At 35.0% G+C, this 21,065-nt stretch overlaps 1 protein-coding gene across 1 annotated transcript in view; it reads left to right on the top strand.

The window, feature by feature from the left end:
* The window catches only part of RGS5 (regulator of G protein signaling 5), an 86,627-nt gene extending 65,776 nt beyond the window's left edge, over positions 1 to 20,851 (top strand). Inside the window, exons 4-5 of the mRNA XM_074266475.1 lie at positions 12,561 to 12,727; positions 18,585 to 20,851. Of these exons, the coding sequence (XP_074122576.1) occupies positions 12,561 to 12,727; positions 18,585 to 18,746 (329 nt within the window). The 3' untranslated portion in view covers positions 18,747 to 20,851. The remainder of the gene's footprint in view (positions 1 to 12,560; positions 12,728 to 18,584) is intronic.
* Positions 20,852 to 21,065: the final 214 nt, after the last annotated feature.

Genomic DNA, 21,065 nt, shown 5'->3' with positions numbered 1-21,065 from the left:
TTGATATTTGGATATTGAGGGGGGTGGGACAAAGAAAATGAGAATCAAAGATAAATTCCAGGTTTTGAACTTGGAGGTCTGGGAGGATAAAGGTACCTTCAACAGGAATATAAAAGTTTGGCAGGGAAAATTTTGGGGCAAAGATAATGATTTCAGTTTTGGACATGTTTAGTTTAAAGTTGTCTACTGAGTATTCACTTTAAGATGTCAGAAATACAGTTGGAAACAATTATGTTAGATGTACTCAATGTCATTTCACACAATGAGACCACCAACTCACCAAATGTCCTAACTGGAGATCTTAGGACTTGAAGTGGGTCTGCACAGAAATCTAATCCAATCTTCTCATTCTAGTGATAGGAAAGCATGATATAGAGCAAGTTAGTGACTTGATCAAGATCATAACTAGTACATGGGAGAAAAGGCATTTGAAATCATGACTTACTGAATCCAACCACAAAACTCTTTTCATTACACTATGCTATTATTTTTTCTCTTGTATATCAATTTGTCTGTTCATTACCATTCAAATTGAAATGATTTTAGAACTAATAATCTTATTGGCAGCTGATGCAGAAGATTAAGGTGAGGGGGCAGAGGTATTTCAAATTTGTTCAGTTTTCAGTCACATTTGACTTTTCATATCTCATTTGGGGTTTTCTTACAAAGATATTTGAGTGGTTTACCATTTCCTTCTCCAGCTCATTTTATAGATGAGGCAACTGAGGCAAATAGAGTCACAGGGTCATACAACAAGTAAGTATCTGAGGCCAGATTTGGACTCAGGAGGATAGATCTTTCTGATTTCAGATCCAGCCTTCCATCTATTACATCACCTAGTTCCCATAATCCTAAATACTAAGACTCAGAATATAAAGACATAAAATTTGTGTCAAATCAAATAGGAAAGTAAGTCATTTGAAAAAACTTAGTTCCATTTGTATGCAATGATCCTTGGATTCTTGCCTTAACTCACACTTGGCTGTTTTGATCTTTGTGTTTTGAACAAAACTCTTGTCCCTCCCTTTTTCCCATGCTGCCTCCTTGTTTCCTGGTATTAGTTGACTTTTTGGTCACATATGATGTTTCTTCAGGTTCATTCCATTAAAAATTTCTATGTATAGCAGATCCTGTTCCAGGAGTGAGATTGAGGGTATATATAACAATAGGAAAAGGATGTTAGCAAAATTATATTCAATTTGGAGTTTTGTTACTATAGTTATTAATTAGTAATTCTTAATTAATAATAGATTGTAGGCTCACATATCCAGAGTTAAAAGATAACTTGAAGGACATTTAGTCCAAGCTCCTCATTTCACAGATGTGGAATTTGAGGTCTGAGGAGGTGACTTGCCCCAATTCATACAAATAATCGAGATTATTGCACAGTGCCTGACATATAGTAAAGCCTTAATGAATGCTTATTGATTGATTAATTGGTTTTCAGTAATCCCTTTTCCTGTTAGAGATCGAAGACCCCCCTTTTTTTGGACCACTGGACAAATGGACCAATAGACTATTCAGTATTTTCAGTAAGGCACTTATACTGGATTGGGGACAATAATTTTCATTCATACCAGATTGAAGCAAAAGTTGTTGATCAACTTGTCTAGAAAAAGAATCACTGAGTGAAAAACTGAATTGTTGTGGAATGGTGATTAATAGTTAATACTTATTGAGCTAGAAAGTAAAGTGGATAGAGTACCAAGCCTGGAGGCAGAAAGACTCATCTTCATGAGTTCAAATGTGACCCCAGATACTTACTTAGCTGGGTGAGCCTGGGCAAGTCACTTAATCCTGTTTGACTCAGTTTCCTATAAAATAAGTTTGGCAAAACTCCAATATCTTTGCCAAGAAAACTCCAAATAGGTAATAAAAAGTTGTATTTGACTGAAAACAACTGAACAATAATAATAATATATTAAGAACCCACTAATATGCCTAATATATGCCAGGTATTGTGCTAAGTGCTGGGGAAATAAAGGACAAAAACCAGCCTATGAGTATATATATATATATATATATATATATATATATGTATGTATATAATAAATTCAAGTTTAATCAATGAACTGAAGGCACTGGAGTTAAGGAGAATCAGGAAAAGGAAAGGTTTACTGTAAAAGGTGGGATTTTAGCTGGGACTTGGGAGTAGAACTTTATTACACTTTAATGGGTTGAGTAGGATTTTATTTTTCCTAATTTACTAGGAAGTTAAGTTATAGAGTTGTTTGTCAAGATGCGTCAGATTCACTTAGGGTCATCTGAGAAAGAGACAGGATGGAATAATGGAGAGGATGTTGGACTTGGAATCAGGTTCAGAAACTTATTATCTGCGTGACCCTGAACAAGTCATTGAATCAACTGTGTCTATAAAATGAAGAAGTGGGACTAAATTGGCCCCTTAAAAAGTCTCAATTTATGACCCTGTGAGTTAGCTGCCCATAGGCTCCATAGGAAGCAAGAATGATTTGATTAACTTCAATTAGAAGTGAGTGGGAGATTCCAGGCCAGTTTTGGCGTCCTTTCCTAGCTTCTTTTTAGAAAAGTTGCTGAAAATAATTATAATCTTAGAAGAAAGTTAGTTGAAATCTCTTTTTTAAAGCAATTAAATTTCAAATAAGTATTGAGAAGGAAGAGGACCATATTTCTCCTGAGAGTAGTCAGTCACTCTTGACAGTACATATGCATAGGTAATTTTTTACAACATTATCCCTTGTACTCCCTTCTGTTCCAAAATTTTCCCCTTCTTCCCTCCACCCCCTTCCCTAGATGGCAGGCATTCCCATACATATTAAATATGTTATAGTATATCCTAGATACAATATATATGTGCAGAACTGAATTTTGTTGTTGTTGTTGTTGTTGCAAATGAAGAATTGGATTTGGAAGGTAAAAATAACCTGGGGAGAAAAACAAAAAAAATCCTAACAGTTTACACTCATTTCCCAGTGTTCCTTCTCTGGGTGTAGCCGATTCTGTCCATCACTGATCAATTGGAATTGGATTAGCTCTTCTCTATATTGAAGATATCCACTTCCATCAGAATACGTCCTCATATAGTATTATTGTTGAAGTGTATAATGATCTCCTAGTTCTGCTCATTTCACTCAGCATCAATTGATGTAAGTCCCTCCAAACCTCTCTGTATTCATCCTGTTGGTCATTTCTTATAGAACAATAATATTCCATAACATTCATATACCACAATTTACTCAGCCATTTTCCAATTGATGGGCATCCATTCATTTTCCAGTTTCTAGCCACTACAAAAAGGGCTGCCACAAACATTTTGGCACATACTGGACCCTTTCCCTTCTTTAGTATTTTCTTGGGATATAAGCCCAGTAGTAGCACTGCTGGCTCAAAGGGTATGCACAGTTTGATAACCTTTTGAGTATAGTTCCAAATTGTCTCCAGAATGGCTGGATTCATTCACAGTTATACCAACAATGTATCCATGTCCCAGTTTTCCCACAGCCCCTCCAACATTCATCATTATTTGTTCCTGTCATCTTAGCCAATCTGACAGGTGTGTAGTGGTATCTCAGAGTTGTCTTAATTTGCATTTCTCTGATCAATAGTGATTTGGAACACTCTTTCATATGAGTGGAAATAGTTTCAATTTCATCATCTGAGAATTGTCTGTTCATATCCTTTGGCCATTTATCAATTGGAGAATGGCTTGATTTCTTATAAATTATGGTATCACATTTAATAGCACCTTCACAATAATCCTGGAAAATATGTGATATTATGATGTTATATTACTGTCTAGGAAATTGAGGCAGGCAATAATTAAATGACTTGTATACAATTAGTAAGTGAATGAGATAATATTTGAACTCAGGTCTTCCTATCTTCAGATCCAGCTCTTTATTGAGGGTTGCACCCCAACTGGTTCACTGTTTTCATTAGTGGCAGAAACAATAGGTAGGAGCAGGAAAAGGAGGAAATCAAAAGGAATCCAGTTTGTGGACTTACTACACTTCTAAGGTGCAAACCTTTTAGTAAGCTGCAATTGATTTAATAATCTAAAGGTCCAAAGTGATTCACCTCCATTCATTCCTGACTTACTCCATTCATGTCCAGTTCTAATCCAATGTGTGATTATAATGCAAGAGATTAAGGTTCTTAACAAAGTAATTGTCTACTCAAATGATGGTTGTCATTATATGTAGATTCCTTGGAAGGCTGGCTGCTTATTAATTATAATAATATTGTCACATTTTTCTAAATAAATGGGAAATTTCCCTTTGGGAATGACTTATATGGTTATGTCTATGTTGTTTTGAATATATAGACAAGTAGCAGATCATTGTAGTTTGCAGATGGATTTGACTGTTGGAAACAAACAGACAGCATTTGGAGATTAAACTGATGAATCAGTGTTATGTTCAAGCTAGGTGGCACAAAATTTTATTAAAAATTAATATGACTGAATTATTCTAAGCAAGCTTCTAATGTATCTGAAAGGGTCAGTAATCTGTACAAAGGGCTCCATATGCACATAGTTTTAAAATGTATTATCTATGTTTTCTCATATTTCTATTTATATTGTTAAATAGATCACAAATGCATTTAAATTTGGTTCCAGACATAATGTAGAGTGTTTTAGATGGCCCTTGAACCGTGTATTTGACACTTCTGTTGTATACTATGTGGGTCACTTCCAGCTCTAACACTCCAGGAGTTATCTATTTGGTTTACATAGAACCTAGTATAGTCACCAAAAGAATAGCCAAGATTGTAGAATAAAGGCAAGAATTCACTTGAGTTCTCCTGAAAATCCCCTCAAATACTTTTAAATTATGCTTAAACAAGTTCTAGATCAGGAGAAGCCACAAAAAGAATGGTATTCTTCTCTGGTCTAAGGCAACTTAGAAGGTAGCAGAAAAGATCTCTTGCACCAAAGTAGGAGAGCAGCACAGTTTCTAGATCTCTGAGGCCATAGATGGTAATAAGATTGGATAATGGATCAGAAGTAAATTTATCGTAGTTCCTTTACTGCAACTATATTGCTTATAGTTGGATCTGGGTTGAAAGGAGGAGCAGCAGCACAATAGAACTTGTGGCCATGGGGGAATAAGGACCATGTTCACAGATCTACTAGGATTGAAAAGAGTGCTGGTGATCACTCACAAAGTAGTGAATAGTTTAGGAGAGAAATAAACACACCTCTCCCTAGATCATCCCATGTTGAAAGAACCAAAAATTTGTAAGTCCTCAAAATTATCTCTGAAAAGCTTCACAAAAAATCCTGAAGCTTGGCTCAGTATCACTTTTATTTGGGAAGCAGAACCCCACTTTATTTTTTTAGAACCCCACTTTAGTATAAAGATGAAAATCAAGAAATGGAAAACTTAGCAAACAACAGGAAAAAATAGTGATTATAGAAAATTATGGTATAACAGAAATCAAAAGACACATTCAGAAAACAAGAAAGTTAAAATTCCTGCATCCAAAGCCTCCAAGAAAAAAAAAATTCTTCTCAGGCCATGGGAGAGCTCAAAAAGATTTATTTTTGACAAAGATAAGACAACATTTATTTATTATTTTTCTCCAGTTACATTCAAAACAATTTTTTTACATTTGTTTTTTAAGATTTTTGAGTCCTAGATTCTTTTTCTTATCCCCATCCACAATTAAGAAACCACATGTGAAGTTATTGTAGACATTTCTATAAAAGTCAAGTTGTAAAAGAAAACATAGATTTCCCACCCTCATGAATAAATAAAAACCCTCAAGAAAATTTAAGTTAAAATATATATATAGAAACTCGATCAGTTCCTTATTTGGATATGGATAGAATTTTTCCTTATAAGTCCTTTGGAATAGGTGTGGATAATTGTACTACTGAGAATAAGTCATTTATAGCTGATCATTGCAAAACATTGCCATTACTTTATATACAATATGTTTCATTTTCTTCATGGAAGGCTTTCCAAGTTTTCAAAAAGAATTTTGAAAATCAAGTAAGAGATAAGAATAAACTGGGAAGAGAAATGAGAGTGATAAAAGAAAATCATGAAGAATGAATTAACAGCTTGGTAAAGGAAACATAAATACACACAAATACTGAATAAAATAACATCTTAAAAACAGAATAATCCAGTTGGTAAAGGAAAAGTAAGAACTGATGAAATGAAAAGATATATATATATATATATATGTATATATATACATATACATATATATGTGTATATATATGTATATATATACATATACATATATATGTATATGTATATATATATATATGTATATATATATATATATATATATATATATAAATTCACTGAAGAAAAGAACTTTTTAAAAAGTAGGATTAACCAAATAGAAAAAGAGGCTTAAAAATTAATTGAAAAAAAAAATTACTCCTTAAAAGTTAGAATTGGCAAATAGAAACTAATGACTATAAGACATCTAGAAACAATCAAATAAAATCAAAAGAATGAAAAAAATAGAAGAAAATGTGAAATATATCTTTGGAAAATGAACTGACTGGACAATAGATCTAGGAGAGATAATTTAAGAATTATTGAACTACCTGAAAGTCATAACCAAGGAGACAGCCTAGACATCATCTTTCAAGAAATTATCAAGGAAAACCACCCTGATATTCTAGAACCAAAGGCTAAAATAGAAATTGAAAGAATACGCAATCATGTCCTAAAAGATATCCCAAAATGAAAACTCCCAGCCACATCATAGCCAAATTCCAGACCTCACAGATCAAGGAGAAAATTTTGCAAAGAGATAAAATGAAATAATTCAAATATCGTGGAGCTACAGTCATTATAACACAAAATTTAACAGCTTCTACATTAAAAGATAAAAAGACTTGGGATATGAAATCCTGGAGGGCAAAAGAGCTAGGATTACAATCAAGAGTAATCTATCCATCAAAACCAAATATAATCCCTTGAGAAGAAAAATGTATATTCAGTGAAACAGAGAACTTTCAAGCATTTCTGATGAAAAGACCTGAGCTGAATAATAAAAAAAGACTTTCAAATACAAGGTGCAAAGAATCATGAAGTAAAAAGGAAAAATAAATCATAAGGGATTTGATAAAGTTAAGTTATTTCCCTACATAGAAAAATGGTATTTATAACTCCTAAACACTTTTTCATCATTAGAGTAGTTAGGAGTATACATATATAGAAAGCAGAGGTGTAAGTTGAATGTGATAATATGAGCATCTGAAAAATAAAATTAAGTGATGAGAAAGAATGCACTGGGATAAGGGGAAAGAGAAAGGTAGAATGGAATTAATTAGCTGGGATAAAAGAAGTCTGAAAGAGTTTTTATAGTGAAAGGGGAAATTAGGGAAATGGGAGAAGTGGGGGAGCAAATTAACCTTACTCTTATCAGAATTTCCTGAAGAAGAAATAAAATACACATTGTGTTGAGTGTAAAAATCTGTCTTGTTTACAGGAAACTATGTAGGGAAGAACTGATAGAATAATTGCCAAGTTGAGGAAGTAAAAGTCAGAAGAAAAGTACCTTTGAGAATGAACAGGAAAAAAAGGAGAAAGTAGGATAAACAGAGTAGAAGAGATAGTATGGCGGGAAATACATAATTAGTAATAATTACTGTGGGAAAAATTTTACCGTTATTTTCTCTGATAGACTTCATTTCTCAAACAGATAGAATTAACAAAATTAACATAGTCATATTAACAAAAATAGGAGCTATTTCTCAATTGATAAATTGTCGATGGAAAACAGGCATTTTTCAGACAAATTAATCAAAACTCTCTATAATGATATAGGAAAAAGCTTAATCTTGATAAGAGAAATTGATGAGCAAAATGCAACTTAAAGTAATTCTGAGGTACTAACACTCCTGTTAAACTGGCTAATATTACAGAAAATGAAAATGACAAATTTTGAAAGAAGTGTGGAAAAAGTAAAATACTAATATACTATTGGTAAAGTTCTCTATTAATTCAATCAGTTTGGAAAGCAATATCAAACTATGCCCCAAAGGTAATAAAGCCATGCATACCCTTTGACCAAGCAATACCACTACTAGATCTATATCCCAAAGAAATGTTAAAAAAGGAAAATGATCTAGATATACAAATATATATATATATAGCAGCTGTTTTAGTGGTGACAAAGAATTGTAAATTGAGTGGCTATCCATCACTTGGGGAATAGCTAAACAAGTTGTTGGATGTGATTATGATGGGATACTATTGTATTTTAGGAAATAATGAGCAGGATACTTTCAGAAAAAAATATCTAAACTAATGCCAAGTGAAATGAGCAGAACCAGAGGATTATTGTACACTGTAACAGCGATATTATGTGATGACTTACTGTCCATTCCAGAGAAAGAACTGGTAGAGCCTGAATGCTATTTACTTTTTAAATTTTTCTTTTTTGTTTGTTTGTTTGTTTTTTCTTTTACAAAATGAGTTACATGGAAATGTGTTTTACATGACTTTTCATATATAACACTTGTCAGATTGCTTTTTCAATGAGAGGAGGAGAGGAGGAAGGAAAAGAATTTGACATTCAAAATTTGTGCATGGAAGGGTGAGAATTTAAAAATGTTTTTACATGTAATTGGAAAAAATAAATAAATAAATAAATAAATCACAAAGGCACAAATTCAAAATTGATTCACATTCATACCTCAGAGTCCAAGATTAAAAGAACTTCTTTCACTCCTGAAAGGCTAGGAAAAATTAAGTGTTTATAGATTCCAGAAGGAACTTAGATGTGCCAAAACTGTTTTTTTTTTTTTTTTTTTTGGTCATAGGAATTCCAGTACTATAGTACCAAAATTTTGTGAAGAAAAATAAGTCAGGTTCTTAAGGGGAAAAAGGAGGAGGGGAAGGGATCTCCCATTTTACTTAGTGCTGAAAATAATCTGATGTATACATGTATATATCTTTTCCCCTTATTCAACCTCTTTACTAAGGCAAAGGAATGAGCTATCCTCTAATTGCAATCACATTCAATCCCCAAGATGAATGTTTGATGACTTCTTTTTCCCTTCAAATTCCTTGTGATGTTAAATTTAATCTGATTTCATGTGGATAAAAATAGAGAGGGAGAGCAAAGTATCCTGTGAGCTGCCTGGGGCATGTCATCCTTGAGAGATGGCTTTTAGTGAAGATAATCCTTCCCTCCATGCTGTTTCTCTAATTTTGAATGATATTTTAGAAAACTGTAAAAGGTCTGAGATAATAATTGAAAAGGACATGAAGAAAAAGGGCTCATTATGCCTAATTTTACTTGGTCACCAAGACCATTTTTGAACATTTGTTGTATATAGGACATTGTAGTTAGGCTAGAGAAAGAAAGAAAATCTGATAGACATGAACATGTACTAGGAGGAGGAAAATAATGTTTAAATGTGAGAGGAATGAGATTAAATGAAGAGATTCAGGATGCATTTGCTTAGGAAGGAAAGCACTTTGGAGTGATTAAGTCAGCTAAAATCCTACACTTAGAATGTATTTGTTAATAGGCAGTTGAGGTTTTTCCTTAGGTTTTCCCTTCTAACAACATTTGGAAGCTTTTCATTTTAAATTAATTAAAGACTTACTTTAATTAAAAGTTTTAAAATAATGTCATTTGGGTTAAACTAAAGGAAAGTTGGAATGTTCTCTTTCTTCTTTTGATATTTTTTTCCCATTGGCTATCATGGTAATTTGTCCTCTGTCATGGATTAAACACCTACTAATGTGGCTTGAAATGAAGAAAAATAAGGACTTAATTCATGTTCCTTCATTTTCTTCCCATAAGAGTCCATGTCTCTCTTTGTGATTTATAAACAAAGAGGTAGAGAAGAGGAAGAACCTGAAATTCATGGGCAGTGTGTTCTTCAGGTGTTTTTAAGTTGTGAACAGACAATTATGCTTCATGAAAAGGAGAAATTTCATTCAATCTGACAAAAATTTATCAAACAGTTGTTATGCACAAAACACTGCTAGGAATTGAGGGTTCAAAGACAAAGAGGAATAGAACTTGATCAGGCATGACTACAGCTTCTAGACATAATCTGGGTGGGACTTTCCATGCTCAGTCATGCTGGATTTTAGGATTGGGAGTCTGAGATGAGAAAAGCTGGTGACTGTGAGCACATTAAATGCACACTTCTCTACTTCTAATACTTCATAGGAATAAATTTCTAGTAAGTCTTAAACTGTAACATTTCTATTAAATTATAAACTATGAAGTAATTTCCATTAAATTGTAAACACAGGCATTTATTAAGTGACTACTTTGTGCCAGCCACTGTGCTAGGAACATGGGATGCAAATACAAGGAATGATACAGTCTCTGCCCTCAGAAAGCTCACACTCACTTACATGAACTGATGCTGAGTGAAATGAGCAGAACCAGGAGATCATTATACATGGCAACAACAATACTATATGATGATCAATTCTGATGGATGTGGCTTTCTTTAACAATGAGATGATTCAAAGCAGTTCCAGTTGTTCAGTGATGAAGAGAGCCATCTACACCCAGAAAGAGGACTATGGAAACTGAGTGTGGACCACAACATAGCATTCTTACTCTTTCTATTGTGGTTTGCTTGCATTTTGTTTTTCATGAGATTTTTTTTCCTTCTTGATCCGATTTTTTGTGCAGCAAGATAACTGTATAAATATGTATACATATATTTGATTTAACATATATTTTAACATGTATTGAACTACCTGACATCTAGAGGATGGGGTGGGGGGAAAGAGGGGAAAATTTGGAGCAGAAGGTTTTGGAAGAATCAATGTTGAAAGATTACCCAAGCATATGTTTTGTAAATAAAAAAGCTTTATTTAAACAAAAGGAAAAAATAAATTGAAATAAACCTTAAAAAAAGAAAACTCACACTCTAACAGGTGGAGAGTGGTAGGGTATTTGACCATCAAACAGCAGGGGTCAAAAAGTGGAGTTAACATTTGTCTTAGCTTTCTACAGTCTGACTTCTGACCTTATCAATCAGCTAATGATGATTTAATTGCCAAATATGATGATTTTTCCCAATCCTTATTCTTTTTGACCTTTCCGCAGCCTTCAGCAGTGTCAATCACCCTCTTTTCTTAGAGTTTCACTTCTTTCTAGGTTTTTGTGCCACCATTGCTTCCTAGTTCTCTTCTTACTTATTTGACCACTGCTCTGTCTCCTTTGCTGGATCTTCATTTAGTTACTCCTCCTAACAAAGGATATAGCAAAACTCCTGTCCTGGGCTCCCTTTTCTTCTCCCTCAATTCCAATTCATTCCCATGGATTCAATAATCATCTCTAGGCTGATGGTTTTCAAATTTCCTTATTCAGCTCTAACCTCTCTTTTGAATTTTCAGTCTCAAATCTACAATTTCCTCTCAATATGGATGTTGAATAGACATCTTAAACTTAACATGTCTAAAATTCATTCATTTCCCCAAATCTCTCCTTTTCCTAAATACTCCACTACTATTGTACTATTACTATTATATTTTATAATATATATATACATATACATATGTATATGTATACATATATATATATATAAATATAAATATATATATATAAATATAAATATATATATAATGTTATCCTTGATTCCTCCCATTCCCATATCCAATTTGTTGCCAAGGTCTTTCAGTTTTACCTTCATAATATATTTCAGATATACCCCTTTCCCTCCTCTGACAACTCCACCATTCTGGACAGGCTCTCCTTATCTCATGCTTGGATAATTATAATAACCTGTTTGTTAGTCTGTCTGTCCCCACTCCAGTCAAGTTTCCACCTAGTTGTCAAAGTAATCTTCCTAAAGTACAAGGTCTTATTATATTATTCCACTACTTAATAATCCTGCCCCCACTCCCCTCCCAAATATCACCTCTGGGAACAAATATAAAACCTTCAATTTAGTATTCAAAGCATTTTATAACCTGCTCCCTTAACTTTTCTTATACTTTAAATGTTCTTATACTTTATCTTATACTTTAACCCCCAATCCCATCACATTCTTTGTGATCCAATAACAATAGCTTCCTTGATTGCCTCATATCAGACATTTCATTGACCGACTGGACTTTTTCCCTGATTATTTCATATGCTCTCTCTCCTCATCTCTGCCTCTGGCTACCTTCAAATCCCAGCTCAAATCCCATTTTCTATGGAAGTCTGACCTTACCACCCAGTTCCTTCCCTCTGTTATTTTTTATTTATTCTGGATAAAGCTTGTTTGTACCCAGTTGTTTATAAGTTGCCTCCTCTCTTAGATTGTGAGTTCTTTGAGAGCAGGATTCTCTTGTGTCTTTCTTTGTTTCTCTGATGCTTAGCACAGTGCCTGACTCATAGTGGACCCTTTATAGTTTATTTGTTGACTGATTTGTCATTCTTTCTTCTCAATTTCCAGTTCCTCTTTAGTATGGAAAGACGTGTTATCTCTCTATCTGTTGATGGTCTAATTATGAACTTCAGAGAAAAGTCAGAAATAAAAAGGTTCCTATCCTCTTTTTGGCCCTCTGATCACACATACAGAAAATTCCTCAAGAATAGACTCAATAGGATCTCATCTTTATTGCTTACTTTCCCCCTGATAGATGGACTTGCCAGCTTCAAGAGTTTCCTGAAATCTGAGTTCAGTGAGGAAAATATTGAGTTCTGGATTGCCTGTGAGGAATATAAGAAGATCAAGTCACCCATCAAGATGGCTGAGAAAGCAAAGAAAATTTATGAAGAATTCATCCGAACTGAGGCTCCTAAAGAGGTTGGTTTAATTGGGTAAATGGGTGAATATCATTGGGGTAGACCAGTTCAAGGGTAAGTTTGGAAATTATAAAGGGAAGGAGCTACTTGAGCATCAGATACTGGAGAGGAAGAAGGGGAAAAAGGGACTTTTTGGGAAGAGGTGCATTGGATAAGATTCAAAACAACAGAACAGAATAAGACAGGAATTCTTGATGAATGGCACTGCTGTTGGTGGCTCTTTCCATCAGCCAAATCTGCAGTCTGATCTTCTGCTCTACACACAATGAGGCAGGAAGTAAGAAACTAATATACAAAAGCAGCTTCTAGGTAAAAACAGTTCTGTCCCATGGTATCCCCCTTTAATAGTCAGTGCTGGGGTTTCAGAGCCTGATCTCTCTTAAGAACCTTTCTTCTTTGTGCCTTCTAGAACTGCAGGATGGGAGTAATTTGTTGATGTGAGATCCTAACACTCACATAGAAAAGGGATTTAGACATTGTTTAATGCAACCCCTGCCTTTTACAGATGAAGAAACTGAGACCTAGAGAGATGCTTTGGAATTCCATCATTAAGATGCTAAAAGGCATTCTTGATGACCACCCACAATCCCTTAGCTATTATCTGCCTCAGTTTCTGCATCTGTAAAATGGGGATGACAATAGAGATATTTGTAAACAAAAAAAGCTCAGCATAACACCTAGCATAGTAATAGATGCTTACACTTTACCTACATTTTCCCATTTCACTTTGCCTTTGAACTAGCTGTACCTCCCACCTGCAACACTCTCCTATTCCATCTCTTTTAGAATCCCTTGATTCCTTATCAAAGTTCTGTTCAACTGGTACCTCTTAGAGGAGACTTCTTGTTGTCCCAACTATAAATTTCCATCCCCTTGCAACGTCTTCCTTTTATCATTGTAATTATGGTGCCTAGCAAAGGAGCCCAGAAAATCCTTGCTTGGCTTGGTTTACATAGTTAAGAAGTATCTGAAGCAGAATTCATGACTTTTCAGGCCATTACAGGATCTGTCCACTACATCATCTAGCTGCAAGATAATTCAGAACTGCTGGTTGTAGATCACCAACTCATAGCTTGGTCTATTGATTCCTTCTCTGGTGTCATACTTTTTATGTTGCATTGCATTTTTATTTGATTAAACACTTCCCAATTACATTTTAATGTGGTTCTGAGCCTTTGCAAATTCCTGAGTTGAACACTTCTTCTCTAAGTCTATTAATGAAGTTTTGCTAGTTTCCATCAAGCTGGAAAGTCTTAAAATGTGTTTGGTCTAGCTAAGCTTGGGAATGGTATCATATTTCTGGTGGTACTTTGCTCTGTCAGCTAAGGCAGTCAGGATTTTATATAGTGCCATTGCCTAAGATGCCCCTGTGCTTACACAGGGGATTGTGAAGGCACTATTTCCCTAGAGCTAGAATAGATAACATCAGTCCTGATGAGTCTCCAGGGTCTGCAGATGTTTTATTTGGTCCAAGAGCTATGTGAGGAAAGTCTGACATCAGAAGAGGCTGGAATGTGGGGGCTGAACAAAGGGCTCATATATAATTGAGACATTTTCTTGCCATTGCATTTTAAAATGCTATTCTCATGGACAGCATCCTAAAACAAGCTTCTATTGCTTCCTGCCTGGATTATTGCAATAGTCCTCTGCCAAGTCTGCTGGCCTTTAAGTTTTTTTTGTACTGGTACCCAGCTAAGCCTCCATAGCTCTGCTCAGCCCATTCTTCTCTTTGCCAAGCTCCTTAGAGGGCAGTTGAGCCCCATTGAATGCTACCTTTTCAACTTCATCTCATCACCCCCTTTCCAGGTACTCGATATTCTAGTCCAACTAGATTACTTTGTATCTCCCAAACCCATCCAGGTCATTCTTCAAAAGCTCTCAATTAATCCCTCAATCATCCCATAAGTATTTATTAAGCACCTACTATGTGCCAGGCACAGGGCTAGGCTTGGAGATTCAAATAAAAAAGTGAATCAGCCTCTGCTTACATTCTGATAAGGAAACCAAGTAGATACACAAATACATACAATTTCAGTATAAAGTGAATAAATGTGTTGTTTGTTCAGTCATGCTGGACTCTTCATGACCCACTTTGGAGTTTGGGGTTTTTTTTTGTTTTTTTTTTGGCAAAAATGCTGGAGTGGCTTGCCATTTCCTTGTTCAACTCATTTCACAGTGGAGGAAACTGAGGCAAATAGGATTAGTGAGTTGTTCAGGGTCACATAGTAAGTATTTGAGTCTGTATTTAACCTCAGGTCTTCCTAACTCCAAGCCTAGTGTCTTTCTACTGTGCCACCTGACTGCCCCTTTAAAATTAATAAATATTCAAGTGTATATTTGTGCATCTAATAAAGTTGTTAAAAAAGTAGTTTAAAGCGTAACTGTAGTGCCTCCCTTTCCATGTAGACTTCCTTGATTTCCTCTTGTTAACTTTCTTGTTTCAGTTTCAAATAACACTTTGTTCTGTCCTCTAAATGGACTTCTTGTGTATTGGTTTTTTATGTGTCTTGTCATTCAATTAAACTATAAGCTCCGGGAGGGGAAGGATTTTCTCTTTTATCTTTCCCTGAACCAAAACATTACTCCACAATGAAGTAGCTATTTAAGGAACATTTGGTGAGATAAATGTAAATGTAGAGGATGGTCTGCTTAAATTGATAAAGGTAGTAATAATAGTTAATATTTAAATATTGCTTTTAAAGTTTGCAAATTATATAATAAAAATATATATTTTTCTAATTTGAGCCACAAAACCATAATATGTAGTAGGCTCTATTATTATTTCCATTTTACATAAGAGGAAACTGAGTCTGAGGTAAGTTAAGTGACTTTCCCAGGAACAGATAGCTAGTAAGTATGTGACTGACTAACCGTCTATTCTTCTATATATATTCAAAGAACATACTATACAGTTTAGAATGTCAGAATGTTAAGATGTAGATATGACCTTAGAGACCACCTCACTTCTCAAGTTAAATTTAACAAACATTTATTGAGGACCATTGAAGACTTAGAACCCGAATTGAGGATATGTGTGTTAAAGGGAGATATAAGGTCCTTCTCTTACAGTATGCTTTGCTGCTAAATCATGGCTTTCTAATATAATTCTCCTTTTCTCTGCAGGTAGTAACACATTCTGCCCTCATCTTATGATTCTGAAGCCTTTCTGTTATTTTTTGAATCATTTTCCATTCCATGGCTCTTGCCCAAGGGAACTCAGCAGCATCACACTCATGACCTGCAGCACTCCCTAGTGTTCTAATTGAGAATAATCGCCAGACACTTCATTTTCTTTATTTTGGATCCAACCTTATAAACTTTTTAGAAGGCAAAGCAAAGTGGATAGAGAATGACCCTCAATCCAAGAAGTTCCTCTTGACATATGCTGGGCAACTCTCTTAATTATTACATGTTTTAGGGGCCTCACTAAGTCTATAAGTTGCAAAGGATAAGCCATCTTGCTTTGATAGAGGGAATTTCTTTATCTGGGAGCTCACTCTGCTAATGAAATCATAGGTCCAGGCCCTATCCCTATTTCTAATAAACTATTTAAACTTCATTTGAAATAAGCATATGCCCATTTCTTGACCACAGAGTGCTATGTAAAGATCCTAAAAGTTACACATCAGCCTCAGCTATCTGAGCTGCACTTTCCCAGGGGAGCTAGTTGACTCAATGGATAGCACATGGACCTGGAGTCAGGAAGTCCTGAGTTCAAATCCAACCCTCAGGCACTTGCTTTGTGACCCTGCGCCAATCATTTGATCCTATTGTCTCAGTTTCCTCATCTATAAACTGGGGTTAATAACAGTATCATCTGTATCCCAGGGTTATTGTGAGGATCAAATGAGACAAAAATTGTAAAATAGTCAGTGCTATACATGTTTTAGATAATAATATTACTATTATAAATATTATTCCTAATTTGAATTTGGAAAGTTTTGTCCTGATAAGTTTTTCTGATCCAGTCATCATTTGCTATTTCCTTCTAACAGTCTGTCTTACCCTAATAAACCAATAGTTCACCTTTCCATTTTGTTTCAAGGGCTACCAGATATTCTTTTCTCACAACAGCCCTCTGAGGTTGGTAATATGAAGAGCTGACATTGCTCTCTCTCCAAAGTTTGGTCCATTTGCTCTCTCCTCTAAGACTCTCAGGCACCTGGCAGGAAGTTATTTTTATCTTCATTTTAAGGTGAGAAATTTGAAAGAGAAATTTGAAACTTAGAAATATTAACTGACTTGTCCATAGTCCCCTAGTAAGGCAATGCCAGAGGCAACAGCTGAGGCTAATTTTTAGATTTCAAGTCCAGCTCTGATATGTGCTCCTAAATGCTCCAGACCATCCCTAGTGCTACAAACATTTTTATTCCCCTCATTTTTAAAGATGAAGGAAAAGACCCAACTAGTAAGCATCAGAGCTCTCAAATCCAGTTCTTCTGACTCACAAATCTTTTAATTTATTAAAGTTATTAAATATATAATATATGATAAATGCTGTGCTGGGCTTGGTATAGAAAGACAAGAACAAAATAGCCCGAACACTCAGTGATTAGATTCTATTAGAGGGTTATAACATGTAAGGAAATTAGAGATGGGGGCACAGAAGGGGATAGGTGACAGAAAGGAAGGAAGGAAAGGAGGGAGGGAAAAAAGGGAGGGAAGGGAAGGAAGACCTGAGTTCAAATTCAGTATCTTTGACCTTACTAGCTGGGAAACACTGGGTAAATCAGTTAACTTCTATTTGCTTCAACTATTGAATGAGGATAATAATATCAGCTACCTTCTAGGATTATTCTAAGGAACAAATGAGGTAATATTTGTAAAGATCTTAGCACAGTGCCTCACATATGTAAAGGCTACATAATTATAACTGTTATTAAATTCACAGTATTCAAAACACAGATAAATAAATTCAAAGTATATGCAAACCCAATGAAAGTAATTGTAGAGGGCAGAAAATACTAATAAGGAAAGGCTGGGAGAGATAGAATCAAGAAATGATTTGTATAGAAGAAGGCACCTGAGCTGAGCCTTGAAGGGTTAAGAATTCCAAAAGGTACAAGGGAAGAAGGCAGGATATTCTAGTCATGGAGGATAGATAGAAAGCCTGTACAAATACACTCAGGTAGAATGGGAGAAATTAAGTAGGGCAGTTTGGCTGGAATTTAGAATGCATGAGAAGGAATTAGGTGGGATAAGTATGGAAAAAACAGATTATGCTGGGCCAGACTGTGCTGGGCATTTCATGCCAAATAGATGAGTTGTATTTCATCCCTATTCCAAAGCCCTTACACTGCATGAGGCATCTGCTAATCATGGAGACTTGTTTTCAGTTATTATGGTTCTATGAATGCAATAAGGACTCACCAAAGCTTCTCAAGCAATGCAGTAACATGATTGAAATATCACTTTAGCAGCAGTATGGAGGATCAATAAGAGAAAAATCAGGAGGTTGTTTCAATGGTCCAGGTAAAGTATAGGGAGATTCTGTACTAGGGTATTAGCCATGTGAGGAATAAAAAAAAAGACAAATGAAAGAAAAAGGTTGGGAAGATAAAAATCAGTGAATCTAGGCAACTGATGTGGGGGAGAGTAATGAACAGAGGATGACTCTTGAGATTTTAAACCAATGTGACTAGAGTGATAGTGGAACTCTTGAAGGAAACAGGAAAGTTAGAAAGAAAAGAATTTCAGAGGAAAAGATGATGACTTTAATTTTATATTGGAGGATAAAAAAGGGATTATAACTTAAAACTTATACCTCCTTCTTTCCATTCTCTTCCCCTTAAGCCATGAGCTTTTCCTCTTCAGACAAATAAAGGTTGACATTTGCCTCCCTGTATCCTTGTCTGCAGGTGAATATCGACCATTTCACTAAGGGTGTGACCATGAAGAACCTGGTGGAACCTTCACCCAGTAGCTTTGACATGGCTCAAAAGAGAATCCATGCTCTGATGGAGAAGGATTCCCTGCCACGATTCATCCGGTCGGAGTTTTATCAGGAACTGATCAAGTAGCAATGTTAAAGGCATCTTGGGAGTCCTTCCCCTGCCCCTTTAAGGCAATCTATTTCCTTTTAGTAACCTACAAAGTTATGCATGAGAACCCTATCCTGAATATTACCCAATCCAAAATTATCCCAGATGGTGTTGCTAAGATCTTTTCCTCCACTTTGTTTTGGATACAGTCAAGCTTGACTACTGTTCCCTCTTTCACAAAGTTATAAAAACCTCAGAATCTCCAAATTGGAAGGTGCCTACAGAGACCATCTAGTCCAGTGAAGACCTATACGAAAATCCTTTCCATTACATTATTAAGGGTGGTCCTTCGGCCTCTTCTTCTTGTATGAATAGGATCTAAAGCCTCCTTGTTCATTCAGATCAGTCACCACAGTATACTAAAAAATTTCCCAGATCAGAATTAAAACATAGGGAGATGAAGAGAATCAACTGTAAGGAAGGATATGGGGAATTCCAGTTCATATAATGCAACTATATGATGACAATCTGGGCCAACAACAATCCTAATTCTATAAATTCTATAAGGGGTAGTCAAATAGATTTTTGTTGTTAACATGATTCAAAGGGAATGACAATGTTAGAGTGAGTACCATAACTTCAACTGTTGTTGAACCGTTATGTCTTTCCAGTAAGGGTCAGAGATCTTGACCCACTCCATTTTCTGAAGCAAATATTATTTAGGCTATTTAAAGACAGTTTGGTGCAGTTGCTAGAGTCAGCCTTTGAATCTCAAAGACCAGGGTTGAAATCCTTCTTCTAATACACACAGCAAAATCACTTAAGTTTGCAGAGGACCAGATAGATCTCTTAGATTACATACTACTGAACAAGAGCTGATCCATATTCATAGAGAACATCTCTTCCTAGATAAAATGAGAGGTTTGGATTTTTTAAAAAGATACTTTTTAAAATTTTGGATATTCCTTTAGCATCTTCATGCAGACTAAAAGCTAAAAATGCTGTTATTAATCATTTATTTATGTGTATATAAAAACAATTTAACATAGTTCTGGAGGCTTTTTGAAAAGAAAACATTTGATCATGCTGTACAAACATCATTCCAATAGTGACAATGTGGTCTTTTTTTTTTTTCATCTGGGGTCTTGTCTCAAAAGATGATTTTCCAAATTGCTTTCTGTACTTCAGGAAGCTAAAATTTCTAAACCTAACCCTTTAGTCAAGGGAATGATTGAGGCAGAATGAAATGAGAAATATACTAGATGGGGAGAAATAAGAAGTGCTCTGTTTGTAACAATTATTCCGTGGTCAAGTCCTTGGACTCATTCTAACAATGCCTGAGACCTTGAACAAATTAGAACAATGATAATAGTATTTTATTCTTTCAGAAAAACTAAAAATCCCTGGTATTCCTTTCCTTCAGCTTCCCCCTACACACACACACACACACACACACACACACACACACACACACACACACGATTTTCACAGGATACTTAACCTCCTTTGGTTGAGAAACTATTCTTTTGAAAAAATAGAAAAGTAAGAAAGTATTTAAAAACTATAAAGTATATAGATCTACTGAAAATATAGACCTATTCCCCAATATTATCATGGTTAATTAGTAAGAAATGATATTATTTTTGAACCACCCTCAAATTTTTTTAGCAAGGAGCAGGGAAGAGAGTAAGGGGGACATTGACTATCCTTAGAGCTTGAGGGAGATGTAGTAGTCAGTATTTTCCAAAACAATGTGCTCTTTTTTTTTTAAGCAACCCAATTTCTTTTCCCAGTTTCTACTATCAGCACCAGTGAATTCATAATCACAGTAGTTATTCATGACCCCAAGATGCCTCATACAGCCCTTTATTCATGGTATCAAGGTATTTTGTGGTATTTTTGTACTCATATCTATTTTAGTATGGTAAGTGAACTTGTTCTATTTCTTTCCCTGTAGTATATGTACTAAAATAATATTTCTTTAAATTCTTGTGACATAAAAATGAATCTGGATATCTGAGCATATTCGAATCATATCTTTGAACAAACTTGTCAAGGCAATTGAGGTTTCAATGAATTTCACTTGGAGGAGAAGGATTCTGATGTTAGGAGGAATAAAATGTATGTCGTGCTTAAATCAGAAAGAATTAATTGTTTAGTTTCCAGCAATCTATTTTCCCTTTCCCATTCCTTTTTCCCATTTGTTTCTGTTATTGTCCTCAATTTCCATAAGATTGTTACTCTTTTATTCAGTTGTTTCTTAAAGAAAGTGGAAGAATTTTCCTAACATCACCATGTGCTTTAAGAGAAAGCTAATCCTAACCCATGCCCAGGCAGAATTTTTACAGGATACTTCAT

Source organism: Sminthopsis crassicaudata, chromosome 4 (genome assembly GCF_048593235.1).
Source record: "Sminthopsis crassicaudata isolate SCR6 chromosome 4, ASM4859323v1, whole genome shotgun sequence".
NCBI classification, from domain to species: Eukaryota; Metazoa; Chordata; class Mammalia; order Dasyuromorphia; family Dasyuridae; genus Sminthopsis; species Sminthopsis crassicaudata.
The sequence above is the reverse complement of the archived record's forward strand: the minus strand, read 5'-3'. Positions and strand labels throughout refer to the sequence as shown.